The following is a 19,529-nucleotide window of genomic DNA, read 5'->3' on the forward strand; positions in this document are numbered from 1 at the left end:
TTTTACCAAGTAGTAGTGGTGGCGCGTTCTGATGCCATTTTTGGTACCTTGGGTTTGAGGGCAGGCTCTTCTGTCCCTCCCTATCTTAACATGGCTTTGGTATGGAATCCGGAAGGATCGTAACAGAATAGAAGATTAGGTTTATACCTTCGATAATCTTTCTGTTAGTCTCTAGAGGATTCGCTCAGTTGTTTGGAGTAGCCTGCTCCTTTCTGCCTCGGTTACTCTCATTACAGGCTTGAAGATTTTCCAGCCAGTTCCTGTGGGGAGTTTCTGTGAGTATGCACATTACCGAAGGCCTTTCTTGGGGTGCTTGCTGAAGACTGCAGGTTAGTTCTACATTGTTCCTCAGTGTTTTTTTGAGTTGCCTTTGTGCCTGTTTATCACTTGTCAATATTTTGCAGAGCAAACCAGTTCATGAGTTACTTATGTTGATAGGGATTCTCCCCTGTACCCACTTGTCATGCATTTGTTGAGGCTATGTTGCTTGGCTTTGGGACGTAACTGGATCTGTTTACTAACTCTCAGGCTAAGGAGGTGAAGCATGTGCTCAGAAAAGTTGTTAATTTCTGCAACTCCCGAACTGCGGGTTGGGAATGAACACCTAGCGCATGGAATCCTCCAGGGACTAACAGAAAGAAGATTATCGAAGATATAAACCTAGTCTTCCTTGGTGACTGGGTTAGCCAACAAGATAATGATTCTCATAGTTCAAGCAAAATAGCAAATCCTTATAGCATGGATGACATCACCTGTGGATCCCATTCAGGAAAACTTCTCCAGCTTAGTACAGAAACATTTGAGTCACTTCAACATACATGTGTGCTACTTGCATACCACTGTCACGCTAGCCCATCTCAGATTTGTCTTTCCACACAGCTAGTCAGATGTCCATTACCAGAGCTTGCTTTGAGAGATGCAGTACATTTTCCCATTAGCATCTTAGCTAGGTTTTTTTTGACTGTTTTTAACTTTCCCTTGATTTTTGCTGTAGACTGGTGTAGGCCTTTATTGAAGACCTTGGGCTCCTGATTGGGATACTTGTGTTCAAAATCAAGGAGTTTGATTTTTCAGCAGCTATTTTTCCAGATGAAATGTCCCAGAAAAAAGGAAGCCTTCTCTGGCTTTAAAAGTGCACCTTACTACAACAGGACTATATCAGTTATGGATACTTATGACTGGTTCCTACAATGACAGGGACCCAAATATAATCTGTCGTATTGTGAACTGTATTCACAGATATCCAAGAAAGCAGTATGAACAGATAGTTGGTGCTGAAAACATTTGTCTCCATGAATCTCAGAGCTGCATCAGATGCTGGTGATGTACTGGCATCAAGAGTGCATTTTTCACCCTTGAACTTCGGTAGAAGCCATCAGGATGGGTCATCATCTTAGAAACATGATAGCAGATACAGACCAAAGGCCCCACAAGCCTGTTTATCACTCCCGGTTCTAAGCTCAATTTCCAGAGACCGAATTTCGGCTCTCAGCTGCGATTCACGGGTCCTTCTCTCATTCGTCAAATAGGCCTTCAAAGAAATCACGTTCCCCCTCATTACAGCTTTTAAAGTTTCACACAACACAAAGGGATCAGTCTCAGGTATATAATTTTCATTCAAAAAACATTTCAATTGTGCTTCTAAAGAGGAACATTAGCCGATTCTAATAAAAACGCCTCATTCAATTGCCAATAACGCCTTCCCAAAAAAGTGGTGGCATAGGAAAGAGTCATAGTTTTAGGAGCATGGTTGGACCAGGTGACCTGATAAATAGAAATATCAGAAATCGAACTTGCCAATGAAGATTCACCTAGTCAAAGATCAATACGAGAGAAAGAAGAATGTTTGGGAGAGAAGCAAGCATAGTCTCACTGTCCTAGATGGCAAACACGCCATATCAGATAGTCCCCATTGATTCAGAAAGCTAAGAAGCTGAGCTCTAGCTCGCTGAGCATATTGAACTGTAACAGCTGAATTATCAAGGGATGGATCAATGGTTAAGTTAAAGTCTCCCCTATCACTAATATAACTTCTATATGAGCCGTTAACAACTGAGAGATTTGGAGGGAAAACTCCCCCTGTGCCAGATTGGGCACATAGAGATTCAAAAAAGTGTATTTGCACTGATATAATTGCACCCAAATTAATAGGCATTATGTATCAGCCAAGGATGGGTTTGCGAAAACAAAATCCCCACCCCCTTAGTCTAGGATCCTCCATGATAAGAGGCCAAGAAAACTTGTGGGTGAGCTAATAGCTTATCATGCCTGGGGTGCAGGTGAGTTTCATGTACAAATAGCACATCTGCTTGTAGGCACTGTGCCTCTCGAAAGAGGAGGGTGCATTTGATGGGAGTATTTGGGCCTCTAATATTAAGGGACATCAAAATAATATAATTCATCCAAAATCATATATACCGTAAGGAGAATAACAAAAAGATCACACAAAGGGCATAGGAGATGTACACCAGGGCAGGCTGTCGAACCTCAAAAACATAACAGAAACTCTTCTCCAAACCTCCATCCCACCCTCCCACACCCACCCAAGTTCCAACTGAACATCCCAACAGGATAGTAACGCATGCTGTTAAAAAAACAGAGTGTCTTTAGGCAGATCTCTGCCTAGAGAAAGAAGAAAAAATGGACTTATAATGGACTGTCTCTCCAAAACCATAACCAGTTTTTCAAGGGGTATCCAAAAAGGAACCACTAGACCCAGACTCCATTGGTATAATTATAATATACACTGTACATCAGTATCAAAAAACATAAGAAAGCAAAATCAGTTTAAGCAAAGCTATACTGTCAGAAAGTCCCAAAAATTGTCCATGGAACAAAAGTCATTGACTAGATTTGGGGCCCGCTGGAAGTTAGGCCTATGCTGATTGTCTGATAAGATGGCCTTTCCCCTGAGAAGCACGCTGCCATTTAGAGTGGGATCCCTGATGATTGTTGCATTTGGTCCATAGATCATCCGTGCTTCAAAGACGCTTGTACCTCCAGGAGAAGTGTACTTGCTTCCTTAAGCGAGTATATTTTTTGCAATTTGCTTTCCCAGTAAAACATCAAGGCAAATTTAATGCCTTTCTCCATGAGATAATGGGTTTAGGGTTTAAATTCACCCCTCCTGCGCAATGTGGCAGTTGCCAAGTCCTGGTAGATTTCAATAGAATAAGTATCCCAACTAAAAGGTGCTTTTGCTCTGGCCACTGTTAGTATTGACTCTTTCAATTTATAATCCACAAAGCAGGTCATGATATCTCGAGGGGTGTTCACCCGAGAGCGGCCCGAGGTGTGATGCGCTTTCTCAATTTGCACATTTTCCGGGGACACTGCATGTGGTGTCTCTTCCAACAATGCACTCACCTACCTCTATATTGTATGCTCACAATCGTTATAGTCAGGTGATTCTGGAAGGCTGCGGAAGTGCAAATTATGTCTCCGTGATCTATTCTCTAGATCCTCTAATTTATCCAAGAGGTAAGTATCCATCAAATTTCAACTTTGCACCAATGTTTCCAAGCTAATGATGGCCTCATGTTGCTCATCTAAATGGGACTCGGATTCATTTGGTTGCCAAGCTCAGTAATTTCTCCACGGAGATCAGTTGCAAGAGTCGTAAGTTTTGAGCGAACAGCTTTAAGATCTGTCTTTATTTCTTCCAAAATAGATCTAAAGCTCAACAGGGATTCAACTTCCACTGTGACCTCTGATGTCTCCTGCATCTCCTGAGCTTCACACAGGGTAGTTAAAGCAAGCTTCGACGCCATTTTTTCTACAGTTGTGGTCTTCTTCATGGTGGGCTGAAAAACAAAGGCTACCAAATCCATACGCGATATGCTATTCTTTTTCATCACTATGGACTCCCAACCTGTTAAGCTCACAAATAACATGTAGTTTCATTGCAATGGCCCCAATTAAAGCTGTTTAGGTAAAGATTTCAGGCTGGGCCCTGCGGAGCTTCGAAGTTGCACGTCCATCAAGTCTGATGATATCACTTCCCCCCAGTAAAATCTTTTTTAGGTATATTAAAAGCAAGAAGCTGGGAAAAGAAGGTATATTAAAAGCAAGAAGCTGGGAAGAGAATTGGACTGCTAGACAACTGAGGGATAAAAGGGGGTCTCAGGGAAGACAAGGCCTTAGCGGAGAGATTAAATGTCTTGGCTTCAAGGAAGATGTGGGGGAGTTACTGGTGCCAGAAATGGTATTCAGTTCTGATGAATCAGAGAAAAACAAATCTCTTTAACACTGAAAAATGCGATGAAGAAAAATGCTGAGTGTCTGGTGGCTTCTTAATATGCTTTTGATGGGGGTGGGGGGTGGGGGAAGAACCAGACAATTTGAATCTAAGGATCGAAGAGAATGTGAAGGAGTATAAGGCAGAATGAGATTAGGTAGGTATGATGCCGTATCCTGATGAAGGGCTTTATGGATTAGGCAGAGGATCTTGAACAGTAAACGATGCAAGAGTGTTAACTAATGAAGAAATTTCAAAAGAGAAATGCAATGGTCATAAACATGAGCGTTACAAAGGAGTCTAGCTGTGATGTTTTGTAATGTTTGTAAACAATTAAGCTCATAGGTGTTAAGATCAGAATGAATTATGTTACAATAATCAATGCAAGTGATAGCAAAGGCCTAGATTAGAGTGTGAAAAACTGATTTTTCCAGAATATTTTTCAGAGGTCAAAGGCAAAAAATACAGATTAAAAACATGTGAAACATGGTTGTGAAATGTTAAGGCTGTATCAAGATAGATCCCTAAGTATTTTAGGAAGTCCATAACTGGTTGCGGTGACTGAAGGCCAAAAGAGAACAACTGGATAGCCAACAAGTTTTTGTTTTCCCTGGGTTTAGTACTAGTCTGTGTGTATTAAATCAATGATTTGAAATGGTAATTGTAAAAGCCCAAACTGTCTAATGCAACTCCTGGGAAATAACAATGAGCCAATGATGACCTACTTGAACTTGTAACTATGTATTTGTAACTATGATCTAACAGTATTAATAACTGATTAACATAACATTTCTAGAGCTGCCTGATTCCCAATTTGAATCGATTCACCTATTCACTTCAGTTGAATTGATTTGATCTGGGGAAAAAAAATCGACCTTACCAATTCAGTGCAGGCCCATGGTCTGGGAACTTCTCCATAGTGGCAGCCTTCACAACACACTGCTCTTGCAGACCTTCCTCCCTGCTGGGATTTGCCTTCACGGAAATGGGAAGTAGGAGGGACCTGGCAGAGAGGAAAGCCCAATGCCAGCAAGAGCAGCGAGTTGTGAAGGCTGCACTGCTGACGGTGTGTGTTTGTGGGGGAGGAGGTGACAAGAGAGCAAGTGAGTGAGGGACGGAGGGAGGGAGGGAAGGAAAAACAGATGCCTTACTACAGGGTAGGCATGGAAGAAGATGGCCTAGAGACAAGAAAGAGATTAGATAAGGCAGTAGGGAAGAGTAGGAGAGGCTGAAGTCATGGAGGGAGGAAAAGAGAGAGAGATTCTGGGACAGGGGAGCTGGAAGAGCAGAGGGAAGAAGGAGAGAAGAGTGGGAAAGATGCTAAATCTACAAATGGAGAGAAAAAAAGAGCGATGCTTGCCGTGGGATGAGGGGTATAGAAGGAGAAAGGAAACAGGGGGAAAAGCTGGACAGAAGGAAAGGCAAGGCCACAGAGGGAGGGATGGAAGGGGCAGAGAGAGAGGTGGTGATTGTTATTTGCCAGTTTTTTAAAAAATTTACATCTGCTATTTTTATATTTTGCACAGTATTAGGGGGCATTTGTTACCGTTTCTGTGGTGTTGCATTGTATACAGAATCTGGCTTCTTGGCAGTTTAGTTTAACTTTTTCTTTTTTTTTTTTTTAATCTTTATTCATTTTTAAACTCACAATAAGTGTAACATAAAATACATACATTTTATACTTTAACATCACTTAATATATCTTCAAATTCTAACTCGCGTCAATTATTCCTCCTCTTTTATACCCAACTTTTGTTACATATTTCTATCTTTAGTTTGTGATTACTTCTTCCATACTGGGGGAGGGTATATTTGTATTCTGTGTATATGATAAAGACATGGTTTTCTGTTAGCATTGACCATGTAGGAGCAATCTGTATTAATCTGGCTTGTTTAATTTTACAATAAAAATTGATTCAACTTTAAACTTAAAAAGCTTTTTCACTGAAAACAAATCAAATCAAATTGAAAAAATCGATTCAATAGGCCAAATCGAATCGAAGAATTTTTCCCTGAATCAGGCAGCTCTAAACATTTCAGACATAGTTGAAGTTTAGAAAAGTTTGGAGAGGAATCATAAACTGGGTAAACTAAAAGAATGTAATCCACATAAGCATAACAAGAGATATTGAATTCCTGGGTAAGTAACATAAGTGGACTGAGGAAAATATTAAAAAGAAGGAGTGAAGGTAGGGAGCCAGCATAACAAGAGATATTGAATTCCTGGGTAAGTAACATAAGTGGACTGAGAAAAATATTAAAAAGAAGGAGTGAAGATAGGGAGCCTTGAGGAACCCCACATGAAAGAGGAAAAGAAGATGATGTTGAGTCCTTTGTTTTTACCACAAAAGAACGATTCTGAAGAAAAGACTGAAACCAGGAAAGGACAGTACCCAAGAGACCAATATCATATAATCATGTTAACAGAAGTTCATATGATCGAGAAAACTGAAATAATCATGATACCAGTTGTGGAAACCTAAGAGAGCATATAACCCAGCTTCAAAGGGAGAAGTTCTTTAAACCTGCCAGAAAATCTTCTATTCTAGGGGAAAAAGAGACCAACTGATTTTCCCACCAAAATTCAAATTTGGGACCAATGGACTTTCCCACCAAAATTCAAGTTGGTGGCTAATGGACTTTCCTCAAGCCCCAACTAATCAGGTTTTAGAACCCACTGTATATATAAAAACAAACTGAAGACCTCACAGATTACCCTGAAGAAAACCACAGCATGATGGCTGAAATGTTGGTTTTTTTACCAGACATAGTGAGACCTAGAAAACGGTATCAAGCTTGATACCAGGCTTAGAAACCTAAGAGAGCATATATCTCTCTTATTTGAATTTCAGTATTGTTAATAAGTATATTTTGAAACTGTTTCATGGTAATCCTATTATTAAATTTTAATTTGCTGATTTTGAGTTTATGTATATATTTGGTGTTCTTACTACTGTTATACTATTAACAAAATTGTAAGTTTTATGTTGAATTGTACTTGCTGTATATTGCCTTGGGTGAATCTCTTTATAAAGGCAGTTAATAAATCCCAATAAATAAATAAAGGTATCCAGTTGCTTATTAGAAATTATAGCATGAGGTCATCAAGAGCAAGAGTGACACAAATAATCCTTATCTCATTGACTTTTGGGAATAAAAATTTTGCGTTTTATATAAGAGTTATCATCCCAGCCCCAGATCATCTGAGCCCCAGATTAATATGTGGGAAGAGTTGATTGACTGATGGGAAAGGTGCTTTACAAATATTCTAAGTATAAGTGAATTCTTTCAAAAAGACATTTTTAAAAAAATCCAAATAAATGAGGGGGGTTTGTTTAATTTTCAGCTTTGGGATTGTCCTTTGGGAGATTGCAGCCAGAAGTACTCCATTTAAAGGTAAGTTAGGAATGTAGTTGCATTTAAATATTTTTCATTGCCCTTGTTATCTTTATAAAGATATCATACCATTCATTTGCTCACTTTGGCATTTTTTTTTTCATTTACACTTTTATTGAAAAACATGCCAACAAATCAAAAAGCCAAGCCAATGACACAGCAAATAGTACAGAGTACAATGAAGAACGACTGGAGCCAACTCCTAGAAAGTCAGTAACACCCCCCCCCCTCCAAACACAAGCAATGTTGTAAATCATTCAATAGTTCAATCCCAACTTCTCCCACCCTCCCCTTCCCACTCTGCCTCAGGTGCCTCTGGTTCCAATTACAATGATGACTTGCACCAATGGTCAAATGTGTGTCATATTCTCACCTTGGCTTTTTTTTTTAATGAATGTTTACATAGTAACATAGTAGATGACGGCAGATAAAGACCCGAATGGTCCATCCAGTCTGCCCAACCTGATTCAATTTAAATTTTTTTTTTTTTTCTTCTTAGCTATTTCTGGGCAAGAATCCAAAGCTTTACCCGGTACTGTGCTTGGGTTCCAACTGCCGAAATCTCTGTTAAGACTTACTCCAGCCCATCTACACCCTCCCAGCCATTGAAGCCCTCCCCAGCCCATCCTCCACCAAACGGCCATACACAGACACGGACCGTGCAAGTCTGCCCAGTACTGGCCTAGTTCAATATTTAATATTATTTTCTGATTCTAAATCTTCTGTGTTCATCCCACGCTTCTTTGAACTCAGTCACAGTTTTACTCTCCACCACCTCTCTCAGGAGTGCATTCCAGGCATCCACTACCCTCTCCGTAAAGTAGAATTTCCTAACATTGCCCCTGAATCTACCACCCCTCAACCTTAAATTATGTCCTCTGGTTTTACCATTTTCCTTTCTCTGGAAAAGATTTTGTTCTACGTTAATACCCTTCAAGTATTTGAACGTCTGAATCATATCTCCCCTGTCTCTCCTTTCCTCTAGGGTATACATATTCAGGGCTTCCAGTCTCTCCTTATACGTCTTCTGGCGCAAGCCTCCTATCATTTTCGTCACCCTCCTCTGGACCGCCTCAAGTCTTCTTACGTCCTTCGCCAGATACGGTCTCCAAAACTGAACACAATACTCCAAGTGGGGCCTTACCAATGACCTGTACAGGGGCATCAACACCTTCTTCCTTCTACTGACTACACCTCTCTTTATACAGCTCAGCATCCTTCTGGCAGCAGCCACTGCCTTGTCACACTGTTTTTTCGCCTTTAGATCTTCAGACACTATAACCCCAAGGTCCCTCTCCCCGTCCGTGCATATCAGCTTCTCTCCTCCCAGCATATACAGTTCCTTCCTATTATTAATCCCCAAATGCATTACTCTGCATTTCTTTGCATTGAATTTTAGTTGCCAGGCATTAGACCATTCCTCTAACTTTTGCAGATCCTTTTTCATATTTTCCACTCCCTCTTCGGTGTCTACTCTGTTACAAATCTTGGTATCATCTGCAAAAAGGCACACTTTTCCTTCTAACCCTTCAGCAATGTCACTCACAAACATATTGAACAGGATTGGCCCCAGCACCGAACCCTGAGGGACTCCACTAGTCACCTTTCCTTCCTTCGAGCGACTTCCATTAACCACCACCCTCTGGCGTCTGTCCGACAGCCAGTTTCTGACCCAGTTCACCACTTTGGGTCCCATGAAGGTAGTGCAGGCAAATCTCTCATGCATATTCATTGTGAATATCCTGAAAACCTGGCCTGCCAGTAGATCTCGAAGACCGTACTTGGGCAGCCCTGATCTAGATTGTATTTCCTATGTACTCAAAGAATCATATCATTCATCTCCATAGACTCAGTAGATTCTGAAATCTCTCTAACCTATACCATTTACCTCCACAGTTAAGTGGCCTTATCCAGTGAAATAAACATCCTGTGGTGGAAGAAAAAAACCCTCAACAGGGCCACCCCTCTTCCTCTTCGGTGTCCTTTACCAAATTTCTATGCCAAATGAGTAAAGACCTTAACATAACTTTGGAGTCTGACTCAAAATACTCTAAGGAGTATTTGGAAGAACTAGGTATACCTAATCAAGTTTCAAGTTTATTTAATATGTTTGATTTGATTGCAAAATCCAAATCCAATGCGATTTACATTTGGCTAAAAATTAGTTTAAGATAAAAATCAATTAGTCCTGATTGTAATAAAATAATACATTTGAAAAAGGGAGGAAAAAAATGGCTTAAATACACTTGAAAAACAAATAAAAAGGGACAGGTGATGAGACAAGAGGTTGGGGAATGTTACCCACTTAATTTTCACTTGGCGGTGTTCCTAGTCCAATATAAAATCTTAAAACTTAAATGAATCAGTTAAAAGCATCCTTAAAAAGCCAACTTTTTAGGAGACTTTTAAACTTGCTGAGTAATTTTTCTTCTTTTATGTTGATCAGGAGCGAATTCCAGATTTGAGGGGCTGTAACAGAAAAAAATCACATCCCTCCTTGAATAAATGAATTTTAACGAGGGGACTACTAGCAAGGATTTATCTTCAGATCTTAAAGATATAGTAGGGATGTATGGTATTAGAAATCTTTCTAAGAATGCAGGAGCTTTGTTTACTAATATTTTATGTGTGAGTAATGCTATTTTATATGTGATTCTCTGATTTACGGTTAACCAATGCTTTTCCTTTAAAAGGGGAGTTACATGATCAAATTTTTTTCTTTTCATAATTATTTTTATTGTGGTATTTTGGAGAATTTGCAGTCTACGCATTTCTTTTAAGGTAGATCCCTTGTACAGGGCGTTGCAATAGTCAATTTTTTATATGATTAATGAATCTATTAAAATATTCAACGATGATTCGTCAAGAAAAGTGGCTAGTGATCTAATCAACCTTAATCTATAAAAGCAGGTTCTTACAAGTGAACTTATTTGATCGTGGTAACTAAGCTTTTGGTCCAATATGACCCCGAGTATTTTCACCTTGGTGACAACCTTAAGTATAGTTGTATTTATGGTTATATTGGCTCCTAATTCCTGACCTTCCCTACATGGAAATAGCATAATCTCTGTTTTAGATGTGTTAAGCGCCAATTTGTTGTCCTGTAACCATTTAGATATTTTAGATAATTTCTCATGAATTGATATAATTTCTACATCTGAGCTAGTATCTAAAGGATATAGGAGTTGTACATCATCTGCGTAAGCAAATGGTATAAACCCAAATGACTCACTAAGGGTTAACAAAGGTGCCAAAAATACATTAAACAGTAGTGGAGATAAAATTGATCCTTGCGGGATCCCAAAGCTTGTCGAGATTATGCTTGAAGAGGAGTTATTGAATATTACCTTAGATGATTGTTCAGAAAAGTATGACTGAAACCACTGAAAAATAACTTCCAAAATTCCCAAAGATCCTAGTCTGCTCAGGAGAAAATGGGGATAAATAGTGTCAAAAACTGAAGATAAATCTAAGGATATAAGGAGGACTGATTGATGATCCCAGAAATATAAGACAGAGGATATCAAGCCAATTAAAGAATGTTCAGTTGAATAATATTGTCGAAATCCTGTTTGGTGAGGGTATAGTGCTCCAGTTTTCTCGAAAAATTCAGAAACTTGATTAAAAACTATTTTTTCCATCATTTTTGCTATGAATGGTATTTTTGCTGTTGGACGGAAATTACTGGGGTCATTCAAATTCCCTTTTGTATCTTTGGGTATTGGGTGAATAGTAGAATTTTTCCATTTTTTAGGTATAGTCCCTTTCTCTAAAGAGTTAGAAATTAGTTGATGAATATATTTACCAAAAAATGTTGAAGAATTTTTCAAAATGCGTGGAGGAAGTAAATCTCCTTTATTTCCCTTTACATTCAATGAGGCAAACATGCTTCTCAAATCCGATAATGAAAGTAATGTAAAATGGGAGCACTTTGATATTGGAATATGAGAGTCTGGAGCGTAGTAGTTCAACTCTGGATCTAGGTTGTTTGAAAATGTTCTCCATATTACATTACAATAGAGATTTCTATTCCGCCATTACCTTGCGGTTCAAGGCGGATTACAAAAGATTTATGAATGGGGGTTACAATGGAAGAACAATTGTCATTTCTAGAGTTGTAAAGAGTAGATCATTTGTCATTTCTAGAGTTGTAAAGAATAGGTCATTTGTCAGTTCTTGAGTGGTAAAAAGTGGTGAAGAGTAGATACTGTATTTATGAAGATCATTTGTCATTTCTCAGGTTGTACAGAGAAGGTCAGGTAGTTTCAGTGTGGTGGGAGGAGGGAGGGACGAATGACGGAGTAAGTGAAGTTAGGACTGTTTCAGGAATTTCTTGAAGAGTATAGTTTATATTTCTTTTCTGAATATCTTGTAGTCTGGGCTGGTTATCAGTAGGTTGGAGATCTGGTTATCTAGTTTTGCGGCTTGAGTGGCTAGGAGGCCATCGTATAGTTTTGTCTCTTTTACTTCTTTGATCGAGGGAGGTGTGAATGGGGAGTGCATTTTTCTATGTCTGGTTGAGGTTGCTTGGATGAGGTGGTTGTTTAGGTAGGATGGGCTGTCTCCGTTTAGGGTTTTAAATAACATGCAGTAGAATTTAAATAGTATTCTTTTTTGGATTGGTAGCCAGTGTGAGTTGATGTAAGCTTCTGTGATATGATCATGTTTCCTCATGAGTAGATGAGTCTCAGAGCTGTATTGTGGATTGTTTGTAGCTGCTTGGTCATAGTAGCAGGGCAGAGGAGGTAGAGGATGTTGCAGTAGTCTAGCAGTCCTAGGATTAGGGATTGCACTATAAGCTGGAATTGTGTTCTTTCAAAGAATTTCCGGACTTGTTTCAGGTTTCTCATGACTGCAAAGGATTTCTGTATTGTTTTATTTATTTGCGGTTGCATGGTACAGCATCTGTCTATTGTCATTCCTAGTAGTTTTATGGTGGTTTGGATCGGATAGTTTATTGAGTTGAGTTCTATATTGGTTATGGTTGGAACTTTGTCATTTTCGAGGAGGATGAATTTAGTTTTGTCTGAGTTGAGTTTCAGTTTGTGATCTTTCATCCAAGTCATAACTGTTTCTAGTGTTCGATGTAGTATATTTGTCATGGTGGTCTTTGGCTGATCATATGGTATGAGAATGGTAATGTCATCCGCATAACTATAGGTGGTTATGCCTAGATTATCCAGATATGTTCCGAGAGAGACAGTGTATAGTTTGAAGAGAGTAGAGGATAGTGGGGATCTCTGTGGTACGCCGCAGGGGTTTGACCAAGTTTCTGATTTTACTCTGTAGATTCTGGATTTTAGGAAGCCTTCAAACCAAGAGTATACTTTATCTGAGATATCTATTGCATCCAAGATTTGCAGAAGGATGTTATGGTCAACTAGGTCAAATGCTGCGGTCAGGTCCAGTTGTATGAGAAGTATTTTTTTCCCTGTGCTAAGGTGTTGTTTGGCTGTGTCCATATCCCTTGAATTTTTTCTACACAAAAATTAGTCAACTCTTGCGCAGTTAGGTTGCTGATTGCTCCCTGTGTTGAGCTGGATTTGAACATTTTCAAAGATTTTAGAATAGAAAATAGTGTTGCAGAATTATTTGCTGTTCTAATACGTAAGCCATAGTAACTTTTTTTGCCTCATTGATTTTATTTTTATAATATTGTGCTTGGCTATGATATCTTGATAGATTAGCAGATGTTTTTTCCCCGACGCCATTTTCTTTCTAAGGAGCACAATTGTTTTTTGATAAAAGATAATTCAATAGTGTACCAAGGATTTTCTTGTTTTTTTGCTGAGATAGTTTTTATTACTATTGGAGCGAGTTTGTTCAATAATGTCTCACAGAGATTCTCCCACTGGAGTATTTGCTCCTCAATCGATAATTTTGTAAAATCTTCAATAGATAAATCGATTGCTGAATTCAGTTTGGATTCGTCTAATTTGCTATAATCACGATAAGCGTACGTTTTTGACTGGTGAGCATTAGCTATAAATTTATGTTCATAATGTAAGGTGATTAGGCTATGGTCAGTCCATGGGACAGGTTCAATTTTTGGAGAAGAGAGATCCGGACTAAGATGCTTCGAGACAAAGACCATATCTATAGTGTGTCCTGCAGTATGTGTTGGTTGGGAAACTTTAGGAATTAAGTCTAAGTTAGATATCAAATTGAGCAGAAATGATGTAAAGGGATTCTCTGGGTTATCAAAGTGAATATTGAAGTCTCCAAGTATTACTATATTATGTGATATTGTACTAAAATCCATAAGTAGTGATTGCAATTGAGTTATCAAATCTCTGGTAATAGGGATTCATTAAAATTACCCATGAATGGCATTCTCACTCAAACTTTCAAAAGAAATCTTGATACACCATATTCCATTCCTGCTGTGCCAGCTAAACTGGAATCTCGATATAAAATGACCCTCTGTAAGGGATTTGCAAAGTCTCAACTATCCCATCAATCCCTTCTCGTTGAGTCTTCATTGAAAAGAACCAATTCGGCCAAGGTCTATGCCACAGTCCCACCTGGGACCATGGACAAGGACCATGGACAAGTTTGGTCGTCAGCTGTATCAAAATTCTATGATGATAAATAGAATTTTAAACTACAACTTTTTCTTTACATCATATCTCAAATATCGGGTCAATGCTATGCCCAATTTCTTCAAATACCTTCCAGAACATCGCCTGCCAGAGTTCCAGAATATGCATTTCACTCTAGGTCAACTCTGCATGCATATGGTCCAGGCTGCATAATGAGCTTTTGAGATGTCCTCCAGGGTCACTGCTTTCTCGGTGGCGATGTGCCATCTAGCCTGGCTCTGCACCGTGGATATGGACAAGAATCTACAAGATCGACATTTCCATTTGGCCAACATTTCCATTTGACCAACATTTCCATTTGGCCAACATCTCATGCCAGGACAATGAGTTGTTTGATGACTATTGAGGCAGCTACAAAGCGCTTATCTGAGCATGAGAAATCATTTGCCTCCATCATCAGACCAAAGCCAAAGCCATCCACCTCTAAGGGTTATAGGCTTCCTCCATCATACAAAAGGCGTTATCCTCAGAAGGCAGCACCTTATTTAATGCCACCTCCTAAGAAACCACAGCAACAGCAGCAGCAATGGCAGCATAAGCCTCAGACTCCTGTTGCACTTAAGGCCTCTCAGTCTTTTTGACCATCTAACACAGAGCATAACCTCAATCGTTCTGCCTCTGTCTTCTCTTTTTCCCAAAGGGGGTTGTCTCCATCATTTCTATCAAAGATGGGAACTCATTACATCCGACCTATGGGTCCTCACAATCATCAGGAAAGGTTACTCTCTTCACTTCCTTCAGATTCTACCAGATCTTCCCCCAAGAGAGTATCCTTCCAATCCATCCCAGACCATCCTTCTTTTTCAGAAAGCTCAAGCTCTGCTTCATCTCCTTACGATTGAGGAGGCTCCTCTGGAACAGCAGAGCACAGAGTTTTACTCCCGTTACTTCCGAAGAAGATGGGAGATCTGCAATCTATCTTGGATCTCAGAGCTCTCAACAAATTTCTTGTCGGAGAAAAATTTTGGATGCTGACTCTAGCATCCTTGTATCCCTTTCTAGACCACAATGATTGGTTATGCTCTCTGGATCTCAAAGAGACTTACACTCACATTCCCATTCATCCAGCCTCTTGCAAGTTCCTCAGATTTTGGTGGGAAATCTTCATTTTCAGTACAGAGTGCTGCCTTTCGGCCTGGCATCATCTCCCAGGGTTTTCACCAAATGCTTAGTTGTGGTGGCAGCAGCTCTGCGCAGCCATGATCTCCAGGTTTTTCCCTACTTGGACAACTGGCTCATCAAGAATGCAACATTTCAGGGGATTATTGTAGCAACCCAACGGACTATTTGGTTCCTTCAACAATTGGGGTTTGAAATAAACTTTCCAAAATTCCAGCTATAGCCCTCTCAAAACCCACAGTTCATCGGAGCTGTACTGGATACTGTGCAACTCAGAGCATTCCTTCCGCAACAATGTCTGGATGTTCTCATTCACCTTTGCCTCAAAGTGTCATCCCTCACTTCACTCCCAGCGAGACACATGATGGTTCTACTAGGTCACATGGCCTCTACAGTTCACGTGACTCCTTTTGCCAGAATTCCCTAAGAGTTCCTCAGTGGACCCTGGCATTTCAGTGGATGCAGGCTTCCAATCCACTCTCTTAGCACATTACAGTGACTCCTTCATTGAGACAGTCTCTCCACTGGTGGATGCTCTCTTCCAATCTCTCCAGAGGTTTACTGTTTCAAACGCCCCCTCATCAGAAGGTCCTCACGACAGATTCCTCGACCTACACTTGGGGGGCTCATCTCGATGGTCTCCGTACTCAAGGGCATTGGTCCAGCACAGATTGTCGGAGCCACATAAATCTGTTAGAACTCAGCAATTTTCAATGCTCTCAAAGCATTTCAACATCTTCTTCACGATCAAGTAGTCCTCATTCGTACAATCAAGTCGCCATGTACTATGTCAACAAGCAGGGAGGAACAGGATCCCTCCCTTTTTGCCAGGAAGCTCAGAAGTAGAGAGTTGCGCGGGGACAGAAATCACACCCGTCCCCACCAGTCCCCGCCAAATTCCTACCCATCCCCACCCATTCCCGCGAGGAATCCTTCCGTCCCCACCCGTCCCCGTGAGGAATCCCTCCGTCCCCACCCGTCCCCGCAAGGAATCCCCTCCGTCCCCACCCGTCCCCGCGAGGAATCCCCTCTGTCCCCACCCGTGTTCACCTATCGCCCCATAAAAGTTACCTGTCCACATAAAAAGCAGCAATTACTTCAGAAAGTTTTGATTTTTTTAAAGCTTTAGTTTATTTAAACCAACAATAAAATACAATCTTTTTTTTTAACACCCCCCCTCCTTTTTTAATACCCCCTCCCCTCTATAAAAATATATTTTTAATAATAATCCATGAGTCAAAAAGCAAGGGTGCACATAGGAAAAGGGAGCATCATAAACACTGCAGTGAGCATTAGAACATTAATATACCCATTGTTAAACTGAAGACAGATTAATACAGATCGATCCTGCACAGTCAACGCTACAAGAAAACAGTCCTTCTCATACATACAGAACACAACCTCCCTACCCCTCATACTGGCCCACTTGCTTCCTTGTCACCATCACCACACTCTCCCTACCCCTGATCCCGTCACCATCATTTCTGTACCCCCTTTTGCTTGTTCCTGTCACCAGATTCTCTCCCTTCCCCTTCACCCCATCCAGCTTGCCACTTTACTCTCCCTACATCTCTCTCTGCCCAAGGTGGAAGGCTATCACCTTGGCTGGCCTGTCTGCCACCTTATTATCTAGCCACCTGTCATCCCATGCTGCATGTCACCATTGCCTCATTCGCTCTACCTCTCATGATGGTCATCATCTGTCCCTTTTGCTAGTTCTCATATTAGTTATACTGTCTGCTTACTTGTTTCTGACATCTTGTGCCCCCCCCTCTCTCTGTCACCTCACTCTCTCCCTTCATGCTAGCTCTCACTCTTTCTTCTCCTTACCCTGGCCTGTCTGTCACTTCCCTCTCCCTTCCCCCTAGCTGTCCCCCCACAATCCCAAGCCCACCCCTGCCTAACCTGTGGACCAAATTGACTCTCCTCTCTTTCCTCCCCCACCTGTCACATGCAGGCCAAGTCCCAGCACTCACCATGCCTTTCCCCCTCCCCCACCCCCACTAACCTGACCTCAGCAGCACCAGCCAGCTCCTGCCAAGTGGTTTGGCAAGGGGAATAGGCCCTCTCCCAGCCAGCCCACCCCTGTGCCCAGGAGCTGCAGCCATCTTCACTACGGCAGCGGGGAGCCATGGAGGGGGAGGTGCAGGATTCTGGCCTGACCCCCCCCCCCGCCCCCAGAGGTCCTTCCCTTCTCCAGACCCAGTGCCCACACTTACCCCGTGCAACTTTGGCCAGCTCAGGTGGGGGCAGGGCAGAACGCAGCTGGGAGCCAGAGAGCCATCCTGCTCATCGTTTGGGCGGCTGCACAAAGGCAACGAAAAGTGAAACACTGTAGCTCCCCAGAAACAGCAACTTGGCCGTCTGCTCTCCCTCTTCTGGAGCTCATCACGTAGGCAGTAAGCTCAACACAGGCACACATTGGTTCAGCTGCAGCACAATGGGCCAATCATAAATGACCTTAGAACTCTGAGGTTGTTTGTGATTGGCCCATTGTGCTACAGCTGAACCAATGTGTGCCTGTGTTGAGCTTACTGCCTACATGATGATCTCCATGCCTATGTGACTTGCTGCTGATTCGTCGGGAAAAAGACCAGTGCTGGACCAGAAATAAGGTAGGCCTCGAGTATGGATAGGAATGAATCCCAGTTCCATCCCCATGGGAGTCCCGTCGGCCTTGGAGGGGTCCCTGTGGGAGTCCCGTGGACCTGGGAGGGGTTCCTGTGGGAGTCCTGCTGACCTAGGGGGGATCCCCACGGGATTCCCGCAGGACCCGCGGGATTTCCGTGATCCCCGTTCCTGTGCAGACCTCTAGTTGTGAGCCCAGATCACCCAGGTGGGAGAGGAAGAGACTAGATTGTCTGTGGGGTGGGGTTCTTATGCCCACCCACTTGGATTTCTGGCTACCCAAAATTGGGTGTCGGGTAGAGGGTGAAAGAGAGATGGGAAAGATGCTAGGTGGGGTAAAGAGAGAAATGGGGAGAAGGGGAAAATTCTGCATTTGGATAGGAGGAGAGGGAGAGGAGAAATGCACATGGAAGAAAGGAAGAAAGTCTATATATATAGAGAGAGGGAACAAGGAAGAGGGGAGATGTACTACACATGAAGGAAAGGGAAGAAGAAAAAGTAAACAGATTTGAGAAAAATTGAAGAAAGCTAAATGTGAAAGATCCATTCCTACCTTTTATCTGTCTGTTTGGCACTGAACAAGAAATGAGGTGAAAAAAGAAATAGTAGATGGGAAGGAGGCCTAGGGGAAGAGAGATGCCAAGACCATGGGAGGGAGGGACAGGAAGGAAGGAAAGGAGATACCAGGCTATGGAGGGGGAGGCAGAGATAGAAGAGAAGGAGAGGAGAGAGATGCTAGGGCATAGGGGAGGGAAAGAAAGAGATGTCAGACCAGAACAATTTAGAGGGGAGTGAAGCTGAGATGAATCATGTACAAAGGAGAGAAGAGGCACAGAATAGACAGTTTATTGAAGTTTATTCATAGGAAGCTGTTGAACAAACTTGAAGGACTGAAGTTAGGACCCAAAGTGGTGAACTGGGTTAGAAACAGGCTGTCGGACAGACGCCAGAGGGTGGTAGTTAATGGAAGTCGCTTGGAGGAAGGAAAGGTGAGTAGTGGAGTCCCTCAGGATTCGGTGCTGGAGCCAATCCTGTTCAATATGTTTGTGAGTGACATTGCTGAAGGGTTAGAAGGAAAAGTGTGCCTTTTTGCAGATGATACCAAAATTTGTAACAGAGTAGACGCCAAAGAGGGAATGGAAAATATGAAAAAGGATCTGCAAAAGTTAGAGGAATGGTCTAATGCCTGGCAACTAAAATTCAATGCAAAGAAATGCAGAGTAATGCATTTGGGGATTAATAATTGGAAGGAACCGTATATGCTAGAAGTAGAGAAGCTGATATGCACAGACGGGGAGAGGGACCTTGGGGTGAAAGTGTCCGAAGAGCTAAAGGCAAAAAAACAGCGTGACAAGGCAGTGGCTGCTGCCAGAAGGATGCTGGGCTGTATAAAGAGAGGCATAGCCAGTAGAAGGAAGAAGGTGTTGATGCCTCTGTACAGGTCATTGGTAAGGCCCCACTTGGAGTATTGTGTTCAGTTTTGGAGACCGTATCTGGCGAAGGACGTAAGAAGACTTGAAGCGGTCCAGAGGAGGGCGATGAAAATG

General features: G+C 41.7%; 1 protein-coding gene across 1 annotated transcript in view; it reads left to right on the top strand.

The window, feature by feature from the left end:
- The window catches only part of RFWD3 (ring finger and WD repeat domain 3), a 395,707-nt gene that overhangs the window by 79,421 nt on the left and 296,757 nt on the right, over positions 1–19,529 (top strand). Inside the window, exon 9 of the mRNA XM_033942519.1 lies at positions 7,584–7,633. Coding sequence (XP_033798410.1) covers positions 7,584–7,633 — 50 coding nt within the window. The remainder of the gene's footprint in view (positions 1–7,583; positions 7,634–19,529) is intronic.

The sequence above is a fragment of the Geotrypetes seraphini genome, chromosome 4 (assembly GCF_902459505.1).
Source record: "Geotrypetes seraphini chromosome 4, aGeoSer1.1, whole genome shotgun sequence".
Classification (NCBI taxonomy): domain Eukaryota; kingdom Metazoa; phylum Chordata; class Amphibia; order Gymnophiona; family Dermophiidae; genus Geotrypetes; species Geotrypetes seraphini.